Consider the following 23,330-nt stretch of genomic DNA (forward strand, 5'->3'; position numbering starts at 1 on the left):
TTCATAAGTTTGTCTTATGATGGAATGAACTCAAATGATGAACACCGGTTTCAATGAGGGGCTATTGCTTTTCATAAGATATTCTTATGGAAAAAGGAAATATCGCATAAAATTAAAATAATTCAAGATTATTTTACATTTCATTTTATTTTCTGCTTAATTCGTTAGAAAAAATACATGGTGACAATTTCAACACCCGATTGCATAATTAAATTTTATTGCACCTCGGACCTTTAACTTCGCGCTTATTGCCGGTAATCAAGCTGGAAAGTAAATAAAACAAAATGTACCTAGTGAGTTTACAAATATTTTTAACTACAAATAGATTTCAACTCATAATTACCATTTAGAAGATAAAAATCACATCAAAATTTTTAGTAAAAGTAGTAACTTTACAACTTGTGAGTGCTTCTGACGACGATGAAATACATGACTGATAGAATTAATGTGTTCATCATTTTTTCGCAATGCCGCTTCTCCTATTTTTCATAAGAACTTCGAATGAGAATTGGAAGAATTTCATAAGACTCTTATAAAAAACAATTTTACACTCTAAAAAGCGATTCATAAGAAGCATCTTATGAAAATCATAATAAGAATTTGCCTGAGTGTATGTATATTAGACAAAAAGGTGAGCATAACATTTAACTTAAAAGCTTACTATTTCTTGAAAAAAAAAAGTTTACATAAATTAGGCTTAAGAAAATGATATTAAAAATAAATCGATCGTTCTAGGAATAATTTTTTGATGAAAACCAACTTTTCATGTTTCTTGTAATCCAAATCTCATTCAAACGTTAGATTCGTTTTGTGACACTTTCGGACCGATCGGACAAAAAAAGGCTGCATGTTACTTTCTGGTGGCCAAAGATAATTTTTAGCTTGGAACGCTCACTATTTATCACGTCCTTAGAGTTAGATATGCCTGGATAAGATAACAACAGCAACAGTGGAAAGAATAAATATGTATCAGCATTACAAAAAAAATTTTTTTGAGATTTTATTTTGACTCAAGAGTTGCTTGCAGTACAATTCGTTTTTTTTTTTTTCAAACAAAAGAGCTTTTTTATAAACCTGAAAAATTTCTAAGTACATAACACCAAGCACAACTAAACTCGCGTCCTTTCCTTGAAAGACACCAGATAGTCCTTCGGTGTATGAGTTATGCCGGGGATCAGTTCCACAGTTCGCGATGCCCCCTCCGGCAGCATTATTTCGAAACGTTCCATCACTCCAACGAAGAAACTGAAAATACTAGCCTTCGCCAGGGTGTCCCCGAGACACTTGCGCTTGCCCAAACTGTACGGGATGAGTCGCTCCGAATGCACCAGGTTGCCGTTCTGATCGAAGAACCGTTCCGGGTTGAACTCTTCCGGTTTCTGCCAGTACTCGGGATCCATGTGGACACTTTTCAGATCAACAAAAACGGTGGTGTTCTTGGGAATAGTGTAGCCACCCATTTTTATGTCTCGTGTAGCTCTCCGGGGTCCACTGATGGCTGCCACCGGGAAGAATCTCTGGACTTCCATTGTAACAGCTTCGGAATAGGGAAGAGACGATCTGTTGGACCATGTGAGCTGATTTTGCATATTGTCAAGTTCTACGTGAACTTTTGTCTGTATTTCTGGATTGATTGCCATCATCAGTAGAGACAACTCTATGACAAGACCTGTAGTCTGAGATCCAGCTATGAAAAGATCCAGTATGGTCATGATCATTTGGGCGTCAGTGAATGTGCTGTTAGGATCATCTTTGCGAGCTTTGATTTCTCGGATGTAAGCGTAGATCAAATCGTCGGATGAGTTCTCTTCATCGTATGTTGCGTAATGCTCTTCGATTGTTTCCGAGAAAAAGTCCTTCAGCTGATTGGACAAATCCTTAAGCAGGTTGTAGCCAGTGCGATTTGGTGCGATGAATCTTAACCACGGTAGTTGATTCAAGATTCCTCCGGTGATATCGAACTGCTTGGAACGCTTCAACATGGTGTCCAACAACTTTTGCAGACGTCCGTCATCTTTTTCCATTCGTTTACCAGTAGCCAGAGTCCACAAAACATTCAATACACTCAACTGGATTAACTTTCCTGGATTGATCGCTTGATCGGTAACTTGTAGCTCTCGAATCAATTCATGAAGTTCCTGTTGCATCAAAGATTCCATGGGCTTTCGACCAAAACCAACTTCTTTCAGTGCACGCACTACAAAAGCCCGATGTTCCTCCCAATAACTACCGTCAGTAAATGTTATACCCATCCTAAAATGAAACATTTTTTTTCAATTTTGATTTTTTTTTTATTCCAAAATTTTGAAACAATGTACTAAGAGGTCTCCACCAGCCAAAAGCGGTTAATATTCGCCGATCTAGGAATAATTACCGTTGGCCCATGGTTCGAAGTCGGGTGAAGAAATTGTCCGGCCGCCCGTTCAGATCCTCATTGGTCAGAGCTTCTCTGGCCAAGGGATAGCCGAGGATGGCCACCACCCGTTCACTGCCCAGCCGCAGCCCAATCATCTTGGACCGGAACTGCTCCGACAGCTGCTGGTAGACACCGTGAAGTCCGCCAAACTGTTGGCTCAGCTTGCGCACCAGCAAACTGTTGCCCACAAATGGCAGCCCGAGTGGTCCTGAAAAGCAGGGATACATAGTTTGTTATTTATTTAGAATCTTCTAGTGTTCGGCACAAAAAGGCTCATCCGCTAAACGCTAGTTGGTGGGGTGAATTTTGTTAGCGGTTTAATTTTGCCGCTAAATTTTTATTGATCTAACGAATTACAAAGTTCCACTATTTTTTGGTTCCGCTAATTGAAGACCGCTAACTTCCATATATTTGTTTCGAACTCACAGATTATTAATGATAGAAGTACACATACATTAAAGTATTATTGGATATCATTCTGGCTTCAATGCGCTCTAGGCGAAAATTGCCACTTCGATTGTTCTCAATGGAGGAGTGCGTACTGGAATCAGTTTAAAAATAAGATAAAATAGCTATAGAATAAACCAAGCAATCATAACATCGCAATAAAAATGATAACTCAAGCCCTTAATAACGTTACTACGAATCACAATTCCTACAAAATAAGTAAAAGGTCGTAAAAATGTTTACTTGAAGACGGTTTAAATGGATAAAATCGGGTATGATAAAAGGTCTGCCATGTTTGCAGATTTTTAAGACAATTTTGCTCAATTTTTTCTCTCGCGTGGCGATCTGAGAAGAGTTGTCCTATGAGCGAAGAAGCAAATATACAGTGAGGGGCAAAATAAAGTGTCCAAATAACTTTTTTATCATTTCTTTTAAACACATCGTAATCATTTTTAAGATATTGTTTATGATGTTCATTTCAATTTTTGTTAATGTTGTGCTGGTAAAAAAAGAAAGTTTTTCTAATAGAAAAAAAAACAGTTAATATTCCAAAAAAAAAAAACAGGGGCAAAATAAAGTGTCCAGATCAGTACAGCATCAAATAATTCAAACTGAAGGCAAACAAGAACGATTTATTAATGGGTATGGCCTCCTTCAGCCTTCAACACCTCCTGCAAGCGCTTCGGCATACTTTCAACAAGGTTGTGCAAGTATTGTGGGTCGAGTTCTTCCCACGCATGCCCCAGGGCATCAAAATAAGTATTTTTATTTGTCACACCAGTCTTATCAATCACAGCATCGAGGATGGCCCACAGATTTTCGATGGGGTTCAGATTAGGACTTTGTGGGGACCATTCAAGGGGATTGATGCGGCAGGAACGGAAAAATTACTTCGTCAGATTGGCCGTATGCTTCGGATCGTTATCCTGCTGTAAAACGAAGCGCTCTTTGAGGCCCGCCTTGATGAGGGATATCTCGAGGTTTTCCCGCAGGATATTGCAATATGACTCAGCTGTCATGATTCCGTCAATTTTTACCAAATTGCCCACCCCACCCCAATAAAAGCACCCCCACACCATCACGTTACCTCCTCCGTGCTTGACTGTTCCTTGGATATGGCGATCTTGGAGCTCCTCACCCGACTTGCGCCACATATGATCCCGCTTCTTCCGGTTGAATAGCTCGAATTTGGATTCGTCGGCCCACAACAATGTTTTCCAGTACTCGAGCCGTTTATCGGCGTGTTCCTTGACGAACTTGAGCCGCTTAGCCTTGTTCACCTGGCTGATGAAAGGCCTTCTCACTGCGATCTTGCTATGGTAATCCTTTGCATGGATGCGGCGACGGACAGTACGACGCATTACCGAAAATTAGAGCTCTTCCTGTATCTGCCGGACCGTTATTATTGCGTTTTTCTTCACTTCAAGAATGATTTTCTTGTCCGTTCTGGCATCTGTCTTGGGCTTCAGTCCTCTGCCCGGGCGATCCACCACCGACCCGAACGTTTTCATCTTCTTCATGTTTTTTGATACCGCTGCCTTGCTGATTTCGTAGAGCTTGGCCACTTCCCGGTTCGTTTGACCGTTATTCACATCACGAACAACTAGTTTCCGGATGGACAACGGAATGGAACCAGAAATTTTTGCGTTCTCCATATTTTACAACTTATTCGAATGTAGACACCTGTTTGAATACTCCAGACCAAGCCAGTTGTTTATTAAACGTCAAAATACACAAAACAAACAAATTCGAGGGGCCTCGCGATGGAAACTTATCGAAATTATATTGATTTTTGAGTTGGACACTTTATTTTGCCAATTTTTTTTTGGAATATTAACTTTTTTCTATCAGAAATACTTTCTTTTTTTTACCAGCGCAACATTAAAAAAATTGAAAAGAACATAATAAACAATGTTTAAAAAATGATTACGATGTATTTTCATTGAATTTTAACCAGAAAAATAAAAAAATGATAAAAAAATAATTTGGACACTTTATTTTGCCCCTCACTGTAGTAGTTGGCAACGGTTTGCATGCGCTGAAAGCAAAAACTTGTGCTCTCTTGCATTCTTTCAGTATGTACGAATAAGGAATCGAATATCGTTCAATTCGTATAGTTGTTATTGCTTTAGCCTGAAGTTGAAAATATGTATGTGTATTGCCTCCATCTTGGTAGGTAAATGCTGTTTTTTTCGAGTGTTATACGATCATTCTGTAATGTGTATAGAACGTTTAACAAATTTGTTGAGAAATATACGTTCAAAAATGTTAGCTGGGAATTGAAATTTTAGACTGGTCATTCAGCTTTCGTTTGAATTTTGTATTTTTATCAAGCATGTTTGAAAACTGCTTAAAAATTTGGCATTGCACTGGAAACAATAAAAATTGAACTATGTTTGTACAGCATTTGAAGCAAATAATTGACATATGTAAATACAATCACAATCTCTGCTAAAAATAAGGCCGGAATAAATTTGAAACCTTTCTTCTGTTACTTACAGGTGAGATATCAAGAGGAGTAGGAAGGTTGAGAGAGGGTTGTCGATAATAAGAAAAAAATCAAATTTTCTATAAATTGGAATAAATTGAACCAAAACAACTACCTGATTTTATAAAAATAAATGTTTAGATTAAGGAAATTTCAATTTTGACAAACGCGTGATACAAAACAATCATAATCCAGCAAATGGAAACGAAATTTACAAGGTGTCTCTTCGTTTTGCATTTTGTTGCATCTGACCCCAGACAGGTAATGAATTATAAAAATATTAATTTAAAAACATTTGGTGATTGCTCGAAAAATATTTTTACACCAACAGTGTTGGTACATGATGAGTAAACCAGAAAAAAAGTTTGCAGGTGATTTCATTAAGCCAATCCGTCATACTGCGGAAAGTTTTTTAAGGCATCGAAAAATGTTAAAATTTGTACATTAAATGGAATTTTTTTTAACTTTTGAATGAAAATGAAAAACTTTAAAATACTAACTTAAGATATGAGAACTTATGTGATCATCATTTTGTAGTCATTAAAAGATAACTTGATTACATCATATAACATTAAAAATTGTTGTATCTAACCCCGCCTGTTGCATGACGGTACTTTATTACAAATTTTTCAAGAAATATAACGAATAGTTATAACCCGAAAACTTTCCCGATTTAGCCCATTTCACGGTACTGGACTTGATTCTTTTCAAAAAAGCTGACATGATGATTTCAAATTCTTGGATTGATCAACGATAAGTTTGTATTTAAATTCAAGAAATTTTTTCAGCACAGGGTCTCTAGCTACTCCAAAGACGGTAAAATCCTTTCTATTTCAAGATGACCTAAGTAGGAGAAAGGCTAGTTATTTAAACTAGTTACCAAGGTTTTTGAATTCATAACGGGAGAGATGGAATTATGCCAACCCCAAAAACGAACCCCTTTTACACAGACTGACAATTTCGAATTTTTCAAAACCTGAGATCTTAAACGGTTTTTATTAATTAAAAACTCATCCATGATTTTTTTTGGCAGAATTTAACATTAACATGAGTAAATTTTAACTTAAAGATTTGTAAATATATGGAAATTTAATATTTTGTTCTGTAAAATCAACATCACTCATGTTTTTTCTGTGAAACGGAACCTACTAATGGTTTTTTGTGTTGATTTATAAATTTCAAAGAAAATTTTTTACTGAACAACTTGGATCGTATCTTATAGATAAGGCAAAAAGGTTATTCTCTGTTGAAAACAGAATAACTTGCCTTTCGGAATTGGAAAAAATCAAATCAACTGACATCACTGCTGGTGTCTATCGAGGTATCGGTTGAAAATTTGTCATGCAGTATCTTGCTAAGCCCAAGCAGTGATGTCAGTTAAAATGATCCATTTTCAATGCCAAAAGACATAACCTTTTTCATCATCTAATATCAAACTGTGTTGCCTAATAAAAATCAAGGAGCTACAATCTTCAACAAAGTTGTTCAGTGAAAAAATTCATTAAAAGAATTTATAAATTGGCACATACAACCATTAGTAGGTTCGGTTCCGTAGAAGAAACCTAAGCGATGTTGATTTTTCAGAACCAAATTTTAATTTTCCCGTACAAACCTAAAAGTTTAAATTTACTCATGAGCTAATGAAATTGACTTATACGTTGCTTAAAAATTCTGCAAAAAATCTTTAATGAGTTTGAACCAAAACGAAGCATTCGGAACCCAGGGTTTGAGAAAATCAAAATAACCTCAAACTAACCAGAAAATCATTGAAGTCACCACTAGAAAATGAGAGCTAATCGGAATCGGACCAATGTTTCAAAAGGAAAACTAACAATTTCCTCCTTAAGCCTGGTTTACACTTCTCGTGAAAATGAACGTGAAAAGATCTGATATTGTCAATATCTCAAAAACGCGATACAACAAGTGTGTGTAACATAATGAAATCGATGGGAAATGGTTGAAAGATGAAAGTTTAACAGGTCTAGGTTTTTTAAACCTCCTAGAAATGTTTTTATCCGATTTCCCCGTTTTTCACCGCGGAATTTTCATCTTGGCGGGGGAATTGGAATAAAAACAGATCTTGTAGGTTTTAAACAACAAGACCAGTTGGATTTACATCTTTCAACCAATCAGTGCCCATCGATTCCAGCATGTAACAAAATAAAGCTTAGTCGCGTTGTTGCGCGTTGTTGAGTTATTGACGAAATAAGAATTTTCACGTTCATTTTCACGTGAAGAGTGAAAGGGCCTTTATGCATAGGTATTAAAATGATACACTGTATCAAACTTTTGCATTCAAAATGCTTTACTTTCATTGGCGGACAGCTATTGAAAAACTTATCCAGTTCAACTCTGTGTTCGATGTTTACTCCTGGGCTCGAACTCACGGACATCGGCTCAAAAGGCTACTGCTTTTCGAGCTGAGCTACTTTTATCACAAGCACAGAATTAATAATGTTTAGTTCGAATTGAAAGTCAATTTAATGATGCTCAAACACACCATCTGTTTTGGGAAAATGTAACTTAACATTATAACTATACAAGCTACAAAGTTTTCTCAAGTCCATCGTTCGCTCCTTTGGACATTTCGTTCCATATTTATACGAATGATTAAAGTTTTATATGTAGTCAACATAGGTTTCTTGTATTTGGTTGTATTCCTAAACAATTAATTCATGAAACTCAGATTTGGAGGACTGGGGACCATTTATTTTAGCTTTCAATCTCCACAATGTGGCACAATTCTATCCCCCACCATTTTGATGAGCTTTGTGTTGAAACCTAGCTGGCATGCAACGATCTTTTTTCTGAAATTTTGCAAACACTAAGAAATAAGAGTTCGTGTGATACAAGTTTAGGTATTCTGTATTCGCTTAATAAGCTGGAAGGCGAGGTTCATTTAGGTAAAAAAAAACAGTATAATTTTCTTTTATCAGTAGGTAGGTACTTGTGATGTTAGAAAATCCGATAAAAAATGAACACTTAATTAAAAAAAGCTCTTTAACACCATGAATACTTTTTCTGATGCCATAACAAAATTTCTGTAAGTAATATTTCTCGCGTGAGCTTTCGTTACGTCGTATGAAACAAAATGTAAACAAACAGTAGGCCCGTGAGGAACAAAACGATAAAATGTGATGAAAAGTTTTTCAAATTACAATTACCCTTCCGTTCATTTTCAACATCTTTCATCTTATTCTATTCTTCTATCCGTCTATATTCTTTCAATTCTTAAATATTCTTTCTCAAAGAATATAAAAATTTCACCGATATAGCCGATAAAATAATTTCATTAAACAAACAGTTTTATTACGAAAAAATACAAAAACTTACATAAACTAGTCGCAGCTTCATTCCATTTAGAATATGTGTAGCCTGGACAGCATTCTATTTGAAAAATACAAATTTTAACATTGTTTTGATAACTTTTGCAATAGTTTTCTGTGAATTCATAACATGTTTCATACGACGTAATGAAAGCTCACGCGAGATTTGATCTATGTGCTTCAGCTTTACCAAAACAGCTAGTTAAAAAGTTACTTGAACTAAATGAGCACTTTGCATGTCATCTGAAATGTACATTAACATTTTTCCAATTACGGAATTTAACTAAAACACTCTTTTACCTTGACTAACAATCTTAAGTTTAACAAATTTACCGCTTACGTTCACCCGATTTCTTACCTGGGGGAAAGTTCCAAGGACGCCTGACCGTCTTCCAGACGAAAGCGGTAACGGTAAGAAGTCCCAAGAAGGTAAACATTGCTACTGATTTTGGTTACAGCTTACCAGCAACTCACCCCAGTAAACTAACTTCAAACATATGTTGGAGCTGTTGTTTTATAGTATGATCTACGGAAGTCAAAAGATCCCGCTGATCATCTGTTGTTGGAATTTACTATAAGGAACAAAAAATCCGCCACATAATGATACGAAATAAAGAAATCAACAACGAACCCAGGCTTATGGTGTGAATAAAACAAACAAGCGTGGAATCAAATGAAGATAAAAAATTTATCATATGTGAATCAAATGGTACAATGTAGGCCAACTTTAACTGATACTAAGTATGCATCGTTAACTTCTGCGCTTAGCGTTTATGAGGTGTAAATGGCATGAGGTTTATTCAGGCGGTCGTATGGTATTAATCGATTCATCTGAGCACTGATTTGATTATTGACTTTCATATAATCCGTTTCGATTTTTTAATTGAAAGGTAAGTCGGAGCGTATTTTAGATACTTAAAGGACAAAACTGACAATTCTCGCCAGGTAATTCTAAGTTATCTTTGAAGTGTCACTGAACATGTGTTTTTTCCAAACTGACACACATGATAGCTACCATGACAAAGCAACTTAACCTGATACTTTTAAAATAGGTCGGAACAAATGTCAACATTTTTCCACAGATTTTTCTTTTGTCACCCGACATTTGTAAAATATTCGAAGGGGGAAATAAATGAATTTTCAAGAGTTTATGAAAAATTCAATTCAATGTTCAATAAGAAAATTCAAGCAAGTCCAAGAGCAAAAAAAATCAACCTTTCGTATTCGTAATTTTATCAAATTTTTATCTAAAATAACTCTATTTTTTCTATTGTGTTCAAAGGGGATTGTATGCAATTTCATTACATACAAGGTTTTGTCCCACTTTTTTCCATTTAATTGTGTTTTTGGGATTATTTTTATTATTACCTATTCTCACCTCGTTATGTTTCATCTCCAAGTGACACAAGAAGGATTTGAAATTTGTTCCGGCCTTATTTTACCAACTATACAACTTACCTGGAGGAAAAGAATTGTTCCGAAAGTTACTAATATACATTGCACATGAAACAAATGCTGAGAAAAACAACATAAAAAATGTAAGAAAGTCCAGCATCTTAATACAAGCGATCCCTATCGTTTGACTCACGAGTTGTAACTGATGTCGTTAGTTTGATTGACAACACATCTAGCTCTAGTAATTATTTGTACAATTATGGCGGTCTAGTCTAGACGCATTTGAACTTGAATCGAAAATCATTAACCGAACTGAAACTGTAGGTGCTACCTATAAATAAATATATAGCTACAAAAATGTATCACAGCTAAGTTTATCATTATCTAGGTGAGTTAATAACATATTTGGAATAATCGAGACTTTCTTTGATGAATTTTCAAAAAATGGTTGAGGCAGACAAAAAACAAATTTTAGATGAAAATTGGTTCTGAATTTGAAAACATCAAATACGTAAGCAAATTTCCCAATTCACGATGCAGACTTGAACAAAAAGTAAAGTATTGTATTCCACTTTCAACATCCCCTAGAAGTTAGAATGATCACCAAAAAAAAAGTCAGGCATTTCTTTCTCCAGTAGGAAATTGAAGCTCATCGCATCATTAGCATAAGCAGTGCAAGTTCAGATCGGTTTGATAACATCCAACTTATTTCTGGCGAAGCGCGGAAAAGTGCTGCCGATGACGGGAGAGATGTTCCGGTTATTTGTCTTTTGGAGCTCAAGTCTGGACATTTCTGGATACTATTTAGACCTGGTCCCAGATGACGTTCTGGTCAGTCCAATTGGGGCAGTTCATTAGGGTAGAAGTTCTGGCTGAGTGTTTTCGAGGTGTTGAGTAGTTTAACGAAAATATTAAAGTGTGACAAAAAGTATGTGGCAAAATTTGCTTCTAATTGTGGTGATTCTAGTGCTTGTTTGCTTGAGAGATATTCGAAAACCCGTGTTTTTCCCACCAGGTGAATTGAAATTTTTTACATTACTATCAAATATTAGTGAAAGGCACCCTTGCAAACCCGTATAGGTTTTACGAAGTGGTCACGAAAAGAGCAGGTTTAAGGCTTCAGGAAATGACAACGTTATAAAACCCGTAAAAACAATTTATTTAAAAAAACAATTAATTTTTTACTTTCTGTGTGGTAAAAAATTTCCTCACCGAAAAAAACATGAGGAAAACTTGGTTTTAAAACTGACCAGTGCGAAAACTTCGTTCAATCAGGCAGAAGGAGATAAAATGCATAGTGGAGTTGGAATAGCATTGTTAACTATTTTAATCTCATCTTCAGGCTGATTCGAACAGTCATTGAAATTCCTCTAATTCCTCTAAGCCTGGGATATATGTAGTTGATTCAGGATCATACTAGTGATAAAATAAACCATTTTTTCCCACATCTGTATAGTAGTTTCCATGCTCAATTAAAAAAAAAAAACAATGATTTGCTTTAAGTATGATGAAGTTTGTCGTCTAGACAATTTACAAGAAACGAAATCTTCCGATTCCAAAACGTTTATTTTTTCAATTTTTAGTTTTTTTATTTTCTTTAATTTTTTTTTTTATTTATAGAGGACAAACAGTTATTAATTCAACAACTAACAAAAAAAAAACGGATTTTTTTAGCACGATTCGTGAAATTTGCCGATTTGGATAATTACTTCGAGTGCTGAAAAACAAGTTTCGCAACGGGCGTCATACAACATGTTATGCAAATTCGGAATATTTCCTTGAAAATCCATTAATTAACTAACGTTAACATGCAATTATTTGTTGATATGTGCTTCTTATCTCAACAAATAACCGCATGCGAACAACCGTCCCAATGACTGAAATTTTCAAACTGAATGTTTTCAGTGTCGATAAGTTGATAATTAAGCACTGCATAAAAAATTATAAAAATGATGTAATAGTTACCTATGTATGCTCAAGAAAAATACTTACACAACAGAATGCTGTAGAAAATCTCAACGAAAGAGCAGAAACTTTTTTATCTGGGTTACCTAAAAATCGAACAAAGCTGCTTAACATTTAAGAACAGAAAACTACACCCATTGACGAGGTTGCAAAAATCTAATGTCTCTTTAGCAAATCTCTGTACCAAAAATGCGCAGAAAAGTTTACTGTACCAAAGATGATATCATTGAAAAAGCACTACTGGCAAAAGACTCGAGCTTCCAAGCTAAATGATGCATGACCAATTGGGGAGGATGAGGATACTTGATTCCTTAGCTATATCTAGAAACTGGAATGTTTTACTAAGATCAAATGTTCTATATAAATTCTTCTTCTGAATTTAAGTGATCATTGCTGATAACAAGATTACTAATATTTGTCCAATAACTAATATTTATCCAACAATTATCTGAGGAAAAGGGATAAAATAATTAATTTTCTCTTAATTATAGAAAATTGCGCCTTTAAGTATGTAATGTCATTAGCGTTGAGACAAAGTCATAGAATTTTCTTCTTTTGTCAGTAATAAATTGTGAAATGAGAACAAACATGATCAAAAAAGTCAATTGACATTCTATCTTGGAGTTTTGTTTGATTTTTTTCTCCAAGGAATAGGGCTTCCTGAATAAAGGATCAAGTCTCCTTCATCCATTATTGAGTCTCCCTTAATTTAAAAAATATCGCAATTATTTTTACTCCCACGAAAATGCTTCTAATTCATCTGCGGGTTCAAGTATCGTTCAAATTTTTGGAGCATAGAAACTTGAAGTTGCACGCTGTAAGAAAATGTAAAAGGGTGTGAGTTACTAAATTTTTCCAAAAAGATATGGTGAAAATAAGAAAAGGGGATCAAGTATCCCTACTCTCCCCTACATTCACGCGAAACAATAAAAACATTTATTAGGATTTTCATCTATTGGATACTTTATTCAAAAAAATATATTTATATAGTGAGAAATCGAACTCACTGAAACATCTCATCTCGCCTTGCCAATCGGGTATATTACCTAGTGCACCACCTAAGTCGGTTAGCGAACGAAATTTTGTTGTCATATCTGCCTACGCCGATTACCAAAAAAACGTTTTGCATTGGCCGTTTGACGTTTGGCAACTATAATCGGATAAAAAAAAAGTTTTATAGTTTTATTTTTAAAATGTTTAGCCAGTTTGATTACCAAGCTATGATTTTTAAGCTTTCTGATGAAAAAAAGCCGATATCAACATAGAATCCGCTTGATATGTCAAATACCATCTCCTATTATCCTGTTATCTTCCACCTTGAATTGTGTAAATATCATTAAATTATCCCAATGAAAATCCTTTTATTTTTTTTTTAAACTATATTGTACTAATTTCTACTCAAATATGCATAAACAAATTTTTGTAGTTTTTTATGTAATGTGCTTTAAAAAGATTCTGTTATTCAGCAACTATGCCAAAAAATTTTTTTATTATTTTTGAAGTATGTATATTTGAGTATATTTGGGTATTCGCTGCTACCCTTAGTTCATTTGTCCTGTATTACTTAGTAAGTACATCGACAAGCACGGTTTCAAAAAGCCCCTGTGTTTTTCCACGTGTTTTTTGTCTATCTGGAACACATCGTGAAATTAATAAGTTTTTTCTCTAAATATATAATTTTGCTTCTTAAAAGCGACATCTTTACTCCATTATTATTTTGAACAGCCAGCCAACTGAGCCATTAAAAATGAACGTTCGTTGTGCAAAAGAAAATCTTAAATCAATTTGGAAAAAACTCGTCTAAAAACCCGTAATTAAAAATAAAAGAGTTTTCTTTGTCAAAATTTGAAAAAAGGATTGTGTATAACTTTTAAAAATTTAAAAAAAAATACAAAGACTTTTAAAAATGCCCCACGGAAAAAAAATTTGAACTAAAATTTGAAAATCTTTTATTTTGGTGACCAACTGACTAAAATAAACATGCCGCAATGAAGGGATTGTACAAAAAAATAGGATAAATTTTTCAACATTGAAAATATCATGAGTGCGGAGTAAACGGAAGATTTCACTTCTGTACATGGATCATGAAGTTATAAATTTCCATATGATGTAAAATTTGTTGCTGGGACTTGCTGGGAATATAAACAAACCCACTTATTTTACAAAAAAAAAAAACTTTGAAAACTTTAAACAAAAAAAACGGATTTTAAAAATTCCATATACAATAGGTATACTAAGGTCTAAAATGCTTCGTTTTGGTTCAAAACCCATCCATGTTTTCTAAACATTCACGTTTTCTTTTTAAAACGTTTACAAGAGTAAATTTGAACTTTGCATGGCAAAATTGGATGTTTTGTACTGAAATATCAACATCATTTTTGTTTCTTCTGTGGAATCGAACTTTCTCATGGTTATTACGCCAATTTATAAATTCTCAGAAGGAAGTTTTCCGCTGAACAACTAAGTCGAAGACTTTACCTTTGTATCTTATTTGGCAAAAAAGTTATTAGCTGTTTAACAGGGGTATGTCTTTTGGCATTGATAAACCATGAGTTCAATTGACATCACTGCTTGAGCCACGCAAAGCATTGCATAAAAACTAGGCATGCAATACACGGAAAATAATAAAAAGGTAAAATTTACCGAGACAGCAAAGGTGAACGCTCGCAAAAGCCAAAAAGGTAACTTCTACCTCTTCGAGGTGAAACGCACCTCACAGCGAGGTAAAATATACCTGAAACGAAGAATGAAAAAAGGTACAATTCACCGAGAAAAAATGTGAATCCAAAAAAGGTAAATTTTACCTCGTAGCGAGGTGAAGTTCACCTGAATTGAGCTGAATCGAAAAGTATAATCTACCTAGAAAAAAAGGTAAATCCAAATAAGGTAAAACTTACCTCGTAGCGAGGTGAAGTTGACCTGGATTGAGCTAAACAAAACGGTACAAATCATCTCGAAAAAAAGTAACTATTTGACGAATTCGTTTATTGAGGTAAAGCTGTTTTGCCGTTTAGGAACAAGTTTTGCTTCGTGCACAATATGTGAAAATCGGAACAAAATGGTAAGTGTTTTCTTAGATTTCATTAAGTTGTGCTAGTTCTCTTCATAATACTTTGCTTTTGTTTCAGATCGGCCCACAGAGCTTCGTGTTGTATTCCTGTCAGCCTTCAGATATTTTTCCGGACAAGCCGGACCTGACAAGCTTGGCGAACAAAGGACTTGCCTCAACAATTTTTAAAGAACACGGTGATATATTTCAAAAATAAATATTAGGTAACAGTCTCTATTTATTTCAAATAAATACCAATTTTTTCATGAATTGTGTTTTTTTTAAATTAATTTTTATTGAAGAAACCAATCAAACAAACAAGCATTTACCTTTTAAATCAGTGAATGGGAAAACGTTATTATTTACTATTTTGCTAGGTGAATGAGAAAATGGTAAAATCTACCTTTTTGCTAGGTGAATTGAAAAAAGGTAAAATTTACCTTTTTGCTAGGTGAATGAAAAAAGGTAAAATTTACCTCGAAAGAGGGGTGGAAAAAATTCACCTCGCAAAATGGTAAATTTTACCTTTTTTTTATTTTCCGTGTACCTCGTTAGCCACTCAACAGTGATGTCAATTGAATTTATAGTTCATCAATGCCAAAAGACATACCCCATGTTAAACAGCTTATAACTTTTCTGCATAATAAGATACAAAGTTAAGATCTTTGAAAAAGTTGGCGCAAAAACCGTAAGAAAGCTCGGTTCCACAAAATAAAAAAAATGATGTAAATTTTTCAGCACAAAATATTAAATTTTTCCTTACAAACCTTAAAGCTCAAATTTTCTCATATAAAGGTTTCCTAAAAATTCTGCAAAAATCATGGATGAGTTTTGAGCCAAAACGAAGCTTTTAGTCCTCAGGGTTTGAGAAATTCAAAAATGACCGCAAATCGACTCAGTCTAATATACAGTATCTTAATCTTTTTTTTGCAACCACTTATTCTGAAATATAAACTTCTAACATACATTTCAATTCTCCATTTCAAAATATGTTCTTGAGTCATCTCTAAATGAACGCAATTTCTAGACGATGTGCTGTAAAATTCCAGTGGATAAAAATACACGGAGAAAAAGTTTATACTCTATTAATAAAATGTTCAACTAAATTTGAATGATTAGTATTATGGATTCAATTATAAATACTATAGCTTCAACTACAACTGTATGATTGGTTCAACCATAAATATAATAAATTCAACTATATATACTGATTGATGTTGGGCATTAAATTAAATAAATTGTAGATTCAACTGTACAGCTATGGTTGATTTAATTATAAATATGATTGAATCAATTGTACTTCTATAATTGATTTTAAGCGTTTAACTATATTTTATCATTGTTTATTTTTATTTTGGTTTCATACATATTTTGTGTATTTGTATAGTTTTGGCATTATCCAGCCATTTCTGCTTCCCGATGAAACGCAAATCGGTGCCACCCAACCGTAATGTCTACTACCGATGCTGCCGCATCTGGCTAGAATTTAGGGAGGGAGGGAGTAAAAATTTTGTCACAATTTTATTTAAACGAGCAAATGTGCTGTCCAATTGTACTTCCTTTTCTAATTATCTTCTGGTTGGCCATTGGTATACACGAGCTACCTGCTGCTGAAGGCACACTAGCTACACTTATGTACATGTAGTGTTTGGATCTATATTAATTATTCAAGTATCACACAATCAATCATAAAAATATAGTTGAATTAACTGTATTTATATTTGAATGCAAAAAATCAATCATACGATTGTAGTTGAATCTATCATATTTACAGTTGAATCAATAATACTATTACAATTGAATCTGTCATATTTATGCATAAATGTGAAGGCCAAGCAAAAATGTATAGTTGAATCTAATATATTAATAGTTGAATGCATAAAATAAATCATACAATTGTAGTTGAATGGATCATATTTACAATTGAATCAATTGTCCAATTCTAGTTGAAACTATTATAATCATTGTTGATTGCGTAAGGTCAATCGTCAATTTGTAGTAAAGTCCACTATATTTATAGTCGAATGCAAAATAATCAACTACGCGTTGATGATTGGTATAACCAGCTGAAATAATTATAACAACAGTCATCTTTTTTCTCCGTGCATTGAACTTCCGACAGCTTTTGAAAAACTGAATAGTATATAGTGCCATATGTATTCAAGAAGCAAATAAACATAAAAATCATAGTAATAGTTAATTTTTAAATTTTGACTTTTGGCCAGGTTTTAGATGAAATACTCCTGCGTGCGTCAGTCGGTAACAAAAAATGTGTTTTTTTTCTAATGCCTATTTACATACACAAACAGTACTCGGTACATCGAACGACAATATCTTTGATGGTTGATTGCTACCATCCTGCTTTTTGTTGTGATATGGGATAAGTTTCATTTAATTTCTTTCAAACATATGTAATTCAGAATGGTATTATCAGTAAAAAAAAATCCCCGGAAAAAAACCATGGTTTTCTACGTTTTTAATTTGGTTTTCTTGATTTGAAAAATTTATGGGATTTAAAGGCTACCAAATAAAAACTCACCAAATGACATGCAATATTAATGGTTTTTCCTATTTTTTATTATCCTACTAGCTGATCCCATACGAACTCCGTTTCGCTTTCAACTTGGAATATGTCATTAACAGTTTGTATGAAGGCCAATTGCCAAGCATTTTCCAGATGCACTTCTGAATTCATTGCTAAGTAATAATTGCAAAAATTTTGTTCGATCGCATTGAAATCACAAATTTGAAATCAGAAATGCTTTGACCGTGCCAAAAAACCACGTGTATAAATTTCGACTCGATCATTGCATAACAACGCAATTATTGCCAAAAAGCTAAACCCCTTCCGGGGGCTCTTATACAATCTTTGATGACTGAAATCGATTGCCCTTTCCTCAAAAGTCCCGTGCTCAAATTTTCAAAGCAATCCATGGTATAATAACGTCAATATTGCTAAAAAAGTGAAGTGTGAAGTGAAAGTGAAAAATTAATTTATATGGACGACCCCTTACGTCGACCCCTGCAAAGCATTTGACGTCTGAAATCGGTTGCTCGTCCCTGAAAACTACCGTGTGCAAATTTTCATCCCAATTCGATGTCAAATAACGACGATATTGCAAAAATATTGAAAGGTTTATATGGACGACCCACTTTGCTGGCCCCTTACACTGAATTTAATACCTGAAATCCATTGCTCATCTCTCAAAACTCTCGTGTACAAATTTTCGTCTGAATCCGATGAATAATAACGACAATATCGCATCAACAGTGAATAGTTAGTATGGACGACCCCTTTGGCCGACCCCTGATTTTAGTTTGGATAAATGAAATCAGTTGTTTGTCCCTAATAACTCCTATGTGCAAATTTTCACCATAAACCGATGTATAAAAACGTCAATATCACTAAAATACTGAAAATTTAATATGGACGACCCCTTCTGCCGGCCCCTTACAATGAATTTGATACCTCAAATCGATTGCACGTCACTCAAAACTATCGTGTACCAATTTTCATCTGAATACGATGTATAATAACGTCAATATCGCAAAAACAGCGAACAGTTAATATGGACGACCACTTTGGCTGACCCCTTACACAAAATTTGACTCCTGAAATCGATTGCTCGTCTCTCAAAACACTCATGTGCAAATTTTCAACACGATCTGACGAAAAGTAACGTCAATATCGCGAAAACAATATTTGTCTTCTATGGACGACCCCCTTCAGAAGGGGTCATCCGAAAATCTAAAAACATTTTTCATCCTTCCTGGTCATAATGAGCATCCATGCCAAATTTCAGCTCTCTAGCCCTCAAGACGGCTGGGTCTATAGAGGACAAACAAACAAACATACAGAAATTGCTTTTTATATATATAGATAGACTAGCTGATCCCGTACGAACTTCGTTTCGCTTTAAATCATTGGTACGTCAAAATGAGTTTAGAAAATGAATTCGAAACATTCTTTCTACAATTTTGGGGAAAAAAATCAACAGTGTTTAAAGTCGCTACTATTACTATTACTTGAAATTCGAATTAAACGGTTGATTGGCTTTTTATTAAAATTTATGTGAGAGTGTTTTCTTCTCGATCGGTTGCAAAATCTAGACATTTTGGCAGAAACATGTACTATTTGTTTGTGTGCACGACTCTTTTGCTTGACTTTCACACTTAAATTGGTATCAATTAACTGCCTCCAACAAAATTATTGCACAAAACACTGAACTTTCAATGAAACCCTCTTTTTCTGTCCAATGGCCCGAAATTCGATAATTGAAACCAATTTTACTTTCCTCAAAACTCCCTTGTGCCATTTTTTCTTTTCAAGTTATATGTAAAATAACGTCAGGAACTTGAAAACAGTGAACAGTGAATATAGACGCCCCTTTCGCCGACCCTTGTCACGGAACATGCTACCTGGAGTCAATTGCTCATAGTTTATAACCCTCATCTGAACATTTTCATCTAAATCCGATGCATGATCACGACAATATCGCGAAAACAGTGAGCAACTAACATGGACGGCCTTTTTTTGACCACGATTCAAAACTTGACACCTGAAATCAAATATCTTTTCTGTTGAACTCTCATGTGCCAATTTTCATTACAATTCTATGCTCAATCAAGAGAATATCGTAAAAACAGTGAACAGATAATAACCCCTTTTGCCGACCCCTGAGTCAAGATTTGAAACCTGAAAGCAAAAGAGCGTCCCTCAAAACTTCTATGCGGAATTTTTCATCTCAATCCAATGTAGAATAACGTCAAAATCGCAAAAACATTAAAGTTGGGTATGGACGACTCCTTCAGCCGACTTCTGATCCGCAATTCGAAACTTGAAATCGATTGCTCGTCTTTCAAAACACTCATGTGCAAATTTTCATCACAATCCGGTGTATAATAACACCAATATCGCAAAAGCATTAATCAGTGAATATGGACGACCCCTTTGGCCAACCCCTGACCCTAAATTTGATAACTGTAATCGATTGCTCGTCTCTCAAAACACTCATGTGCAAATTTTCATCACAATCCGATGTATAATAACGCCAATATCACAAAAACATTAATCAGTTGATATGGACGACCCCTTTGGCCCCTGACCCTTAATTTGATAACTGTAATAGATTGCTCGTCTCTCAAAACAATCATGTGCAAATTTGCATCACAATCCGACGGAAAATAACATCAATAACGTGAAAACAATATTTGTCTTTTATGGACGACCCCCTTCAAAAGGGGTCGCCCAAAAATCTAAAAACATTTTTCATCATTGCTGGTCCTAATGAGCATCCATGCCAAATTTCAGATCTCTAGCTCTTAAGACGGCTGAGTCTATAGAGGACAAACAAACAAACAAACAAACAAACAAACAAACATACAGATAATTGCTTTTTATATATATAGATTAAAAATTCTTTTGGTAATTTCAAAGCAGGTTAAAACGAGAAGAAAAAAGATAGAGATGTGTGCTATCAATTAGTTCAACAAATCTGGCATGTGAATTTTGAAGCAAAGTACTCTATAGAAGATTCGTATAGAGTCAATAGAATTGATAGAATAAAAGCATCAATAGAATATTTTTCATAAGTCTGAATTTTTTGAACTTAACAGATATGGAAAATATGTTTTAAGTCATGAATGTGTATAAAATCATTAAAATTTAGGTGGCTGACCATACCCCACATTCTGTGGCCCATGATGACCCACAAACTTTAATTTTAATTTAATGATTAATGGCATTTCGGTGAATTATACATTCTAATAGGAAGAATTTCAAATGAAAGTAATGAAAATTATAGACGGATAGATTAGATTAGGAAGCATGAAAGGTGTTGAAAATGAGCCAAGAGCGTGATTTGAGAAAACTTCTTGCCGCACAAGACCATTTGTCCCACATCGTATTATTGTCTAGAAGAAGCAAAGTCGATAGGCTGACTTTGCATTGATCTATACAATGATACATGGATGGATCGAAGCACGTGTTTTTCGTACCCCGATCGGACTACGAAAAACACGTGCTTCGATCCATCCATGTATCATTGTATAGATCAATGCAAAGTCAGCCTATCGACTTTACTTCTTCTAGACAATAATACGATGTGGGACAAATGGTCTTGTGCGGCAAGAAGTTTTCTCAAATCACGCTCTTGGCTCATTTTCAACACCTTTCATGCTTCCTAATCTAATCTATCCGTCTATAATTTTCATTACTTTCATTTGAAATTCTTCCTATTAGAATGTATAATTCACCGAAATGCCATTAATCATTAAATTAAAATCATAAACCAGCGGTGATAAACTGTTAACACAAACTTTAATTTGCATTCTAGTGGTTTATTTAATGAAAAATGATTTTCGCATGTAAAAGAGTACGATAAAACTGTGAGCATAAGCATATTTTGTAAAAAAAACTGCTTCCGATGGATAGCGTTCAAGTCTTCTAGGCCAGCGGTCATGAGATCGAATCTAGGTCACGGCATACATAGACTCTTTCAGTGGGCTCGTGGTCTTAGCATTTGAAAGATAGTAGCCAACATATTTGCGTAAACAAGTCAAAACCTATGTGAAAAAATTGCAGAGCCATGACGAAGACTGTTTGATTGAGAGTTTAATCTCAACACACTTCCGAAATATTTAGTTAGTCAAGATTTCCTCCTTTTTTAACTAATTGCTTAAATAATGTTTTTCAAAAGTTTTTGATGTATTTTTTTACAATTTGAACATGCGAGACTAGTGGGTTTTTCATTTAAGTACGTTTGCTTAGGTTTTGCACATATTTTAACGGCGCAAGCATTATCTGTTGAAACCAGTTTCAAACCTTAACTATTCGGTTACTCCAATAACCGTTAGCTAGAAACCTGACCGACAAAATTGAATCACAATTAGGATAGGTCAGACATTCATCCTTCACACTAATCAATCATCTTCCCAAACAGGTCCACACTGGATCCCGTTCATCGGATGCGGCTGGCACATTGCCCAACTGATCCCCCGTTATAAATTTTATCACCTGATGTGGCAAGATTTGGCCACCAGATTTGGCTCAATTGTGGGCCTTAAGCTTGGCCGGGACAAGGTCGTCATCATTTCGGGTCCCGAAACGATTCGAGAATTCTACGCCAAGGAAGAATTTGATGGCCGTCCAAATGGATTCTTCTTTCGGGTACGATCTTTTAACCGGCGCCTGGGCATCGTTTTTACCGATGGCGAACATTGGGAAACACAACGGAGGTTTGCTGTCAAAACGCTCAAATCACTTGGGATGGGTCGCTCGGTGATGGTACACAATCTGGAGAAAGAAGCCGGAGAAATGATTCACCACTTTAGGAAGCTGTCCCGGACCCAGAAAGTCGTTGGAATGCACAATGCTTTCGATATTGCGGTACTCAATGTTATCTGGACGTTGATAGCTGGCAAGAGGTCATTCTAGTTATGTTGCTGAAATTATCTGAGCAAATTACCTAAATCCAATAGTTTATTCTAGATTTCATCTTGGAGACAAACGCCTGGAGTGGATAACGGAAACCATACATCAAAGTTTCCGCGTTATCGACATGAGTGGAGGCATTCTGAATCAGTTGCCCTGGGTACGTCATCTATTTCCCGTGAAGTCCGGATTTTTGCCGCTGGTCAACTTGCTAAAACCTTTGTGGGAGTTTTTAAAGGTAATTAAATTGATTTACCCTGTGACAGAAATTATGAAATCGTTTCTAAATTTTGATAAACTTCTCGTACGAGTTGAGCTCCTATTCTGTTCAAACATTATATCATAATAAGCCTAGCTCAGTCTAGATAGCTACACGGAGGAGGAAGTGTTCCTAAATGCGCTTATTTGGTAATATTCTCACTAAGCCGAAAGATGAAATGGCCAATATTATAAAATCAGCTCAATGTATGAAACTTATCAGAAATTATAAGCATTTTTAAAAATGCAATGACTTCAAAATCATTCTAATTGGTCAATATTTGCGGCCTGCGGAATTCTCGCAAACTGTCGGGTCATATTAACCCGAACAGCCTAATAACGATTTTTTTTTTGACGGAGCACTTCCGGTGGTCACATGAAGTTGCCGGGTACTACAGATTGTGTATTTTGTGATTCACCAGAAAAGTTTTTTGAAATCAAATTATTGGGATTTTTTTTGGAAAAATTATTATGATTTAAATGTGTTTAGATGCCTTTCTTGCGATCGATGTGCCTATGGTGCCGACATTGACCGAAAAACTGGAGGTTCCTGT

At 34.9% G+C, this 23,330-nt stretch overlaps 2 protein-coding genes across 2 annotated transcripts in view; one reads left to right on the forward strand and one right to left on the reverse strand.

The window, feature by feature from the left end:
* Positions 1 to 1,000: 1,000 nt before the first annotated feature.
* On the reverse strand, positions 1,001 to 10,308 carry LOC129755583 (probable cytochrome P450 305a1). The gene is made up of 4 exons (XM_055752146.1): positions 10,266 to 10,308; positions 10,136 to 10,192; positions 2,375 to 2,624; positions 1,001 to 2,253 (listed from the first exon to the last, which is right to left on the reverse strand). The coding sequence occupies exons 2-4, from the start codon at positions 10,173 to 10,175 to the stop codon at positions 1,110 to 1,112; spliced, it is 1,434 nt and encodes a 477-aa protein (XP_055608121.1). The 5' UTR covers positions 10,176 to 10,192; positions 10,266 to 10,308; the 3' UTR covers positions 1,001 to 1,109.
* A 612-nt stretch (positions 10,309 to 10,920) lies between these two features.
* LOC129756434 (methyl farnesoate epoxidase-like) overlaps positions 10,921 to 23,330 on the forward strand; it is a 30,594-nt gene continuing 18,184 nt past the window's right edge. Inside the window, exons 1-3 of the mRNA XM_055753310.1 lie at positions 10,921 to 11,087; positions 22,028 to 22,511; positions 22,576 to 22,756. Coding sequence (XP_055609285.1) covers positions 11,003 to 11,087; positions 22,028 to 22,511; positions 22,576 to 22,756 — 750 coding nt within the window. The 5' untranslated portion in view covers positions 10,921 to 11,002. The remainder of the gene's footprint in view (positions 11,088 to 22,027; positions 22,512 to 22,575; positions 22,757 to 23,330) is intronic.

The sequence above is a fragment of the Uranotaenia lowii genome, chromosome 3 (assembly GCF_029784155.1).
Source record: "Uranotaenia lowii strain MFRU-FL chromosome 3, ASM2978415v1, whole genome shotgun sequence".
Taxonomy (NCBI): domain Eukaryota; kingdom Metazoa; phylum Arthropoda; class Insecta; order Diptera; family Culicidae; genus Uranotaenia; species Uranotaenia lowii.

What these genes read in the sequence shown, in the direction of transcription:
- LOC129755583 (XM_055752146.1), bottom strand. Translation starts at nt 10,175, where the DNA reads ATGTATATTAGTAACTTTCGGAACAATTCTTTTCCTCCAG. An exon ending in GAACAATTCTTTTCCTCCAG is followed by an intron (nt 2,625 to 10,135) that starts GTAAGTTGTATA and finishes CCTGCTTTTCAG; the next exon opens with GACCACTCGGGCTGCCATTT. An exon ending in CTTCGAACCATGGGCCAACG is followed by an intron (nt 2,254 to 2,374) that starts GTAATTATTCCT and finishes GTTTCATTTTAG; the next exon opens with GATGGGTATAACATTTACTG.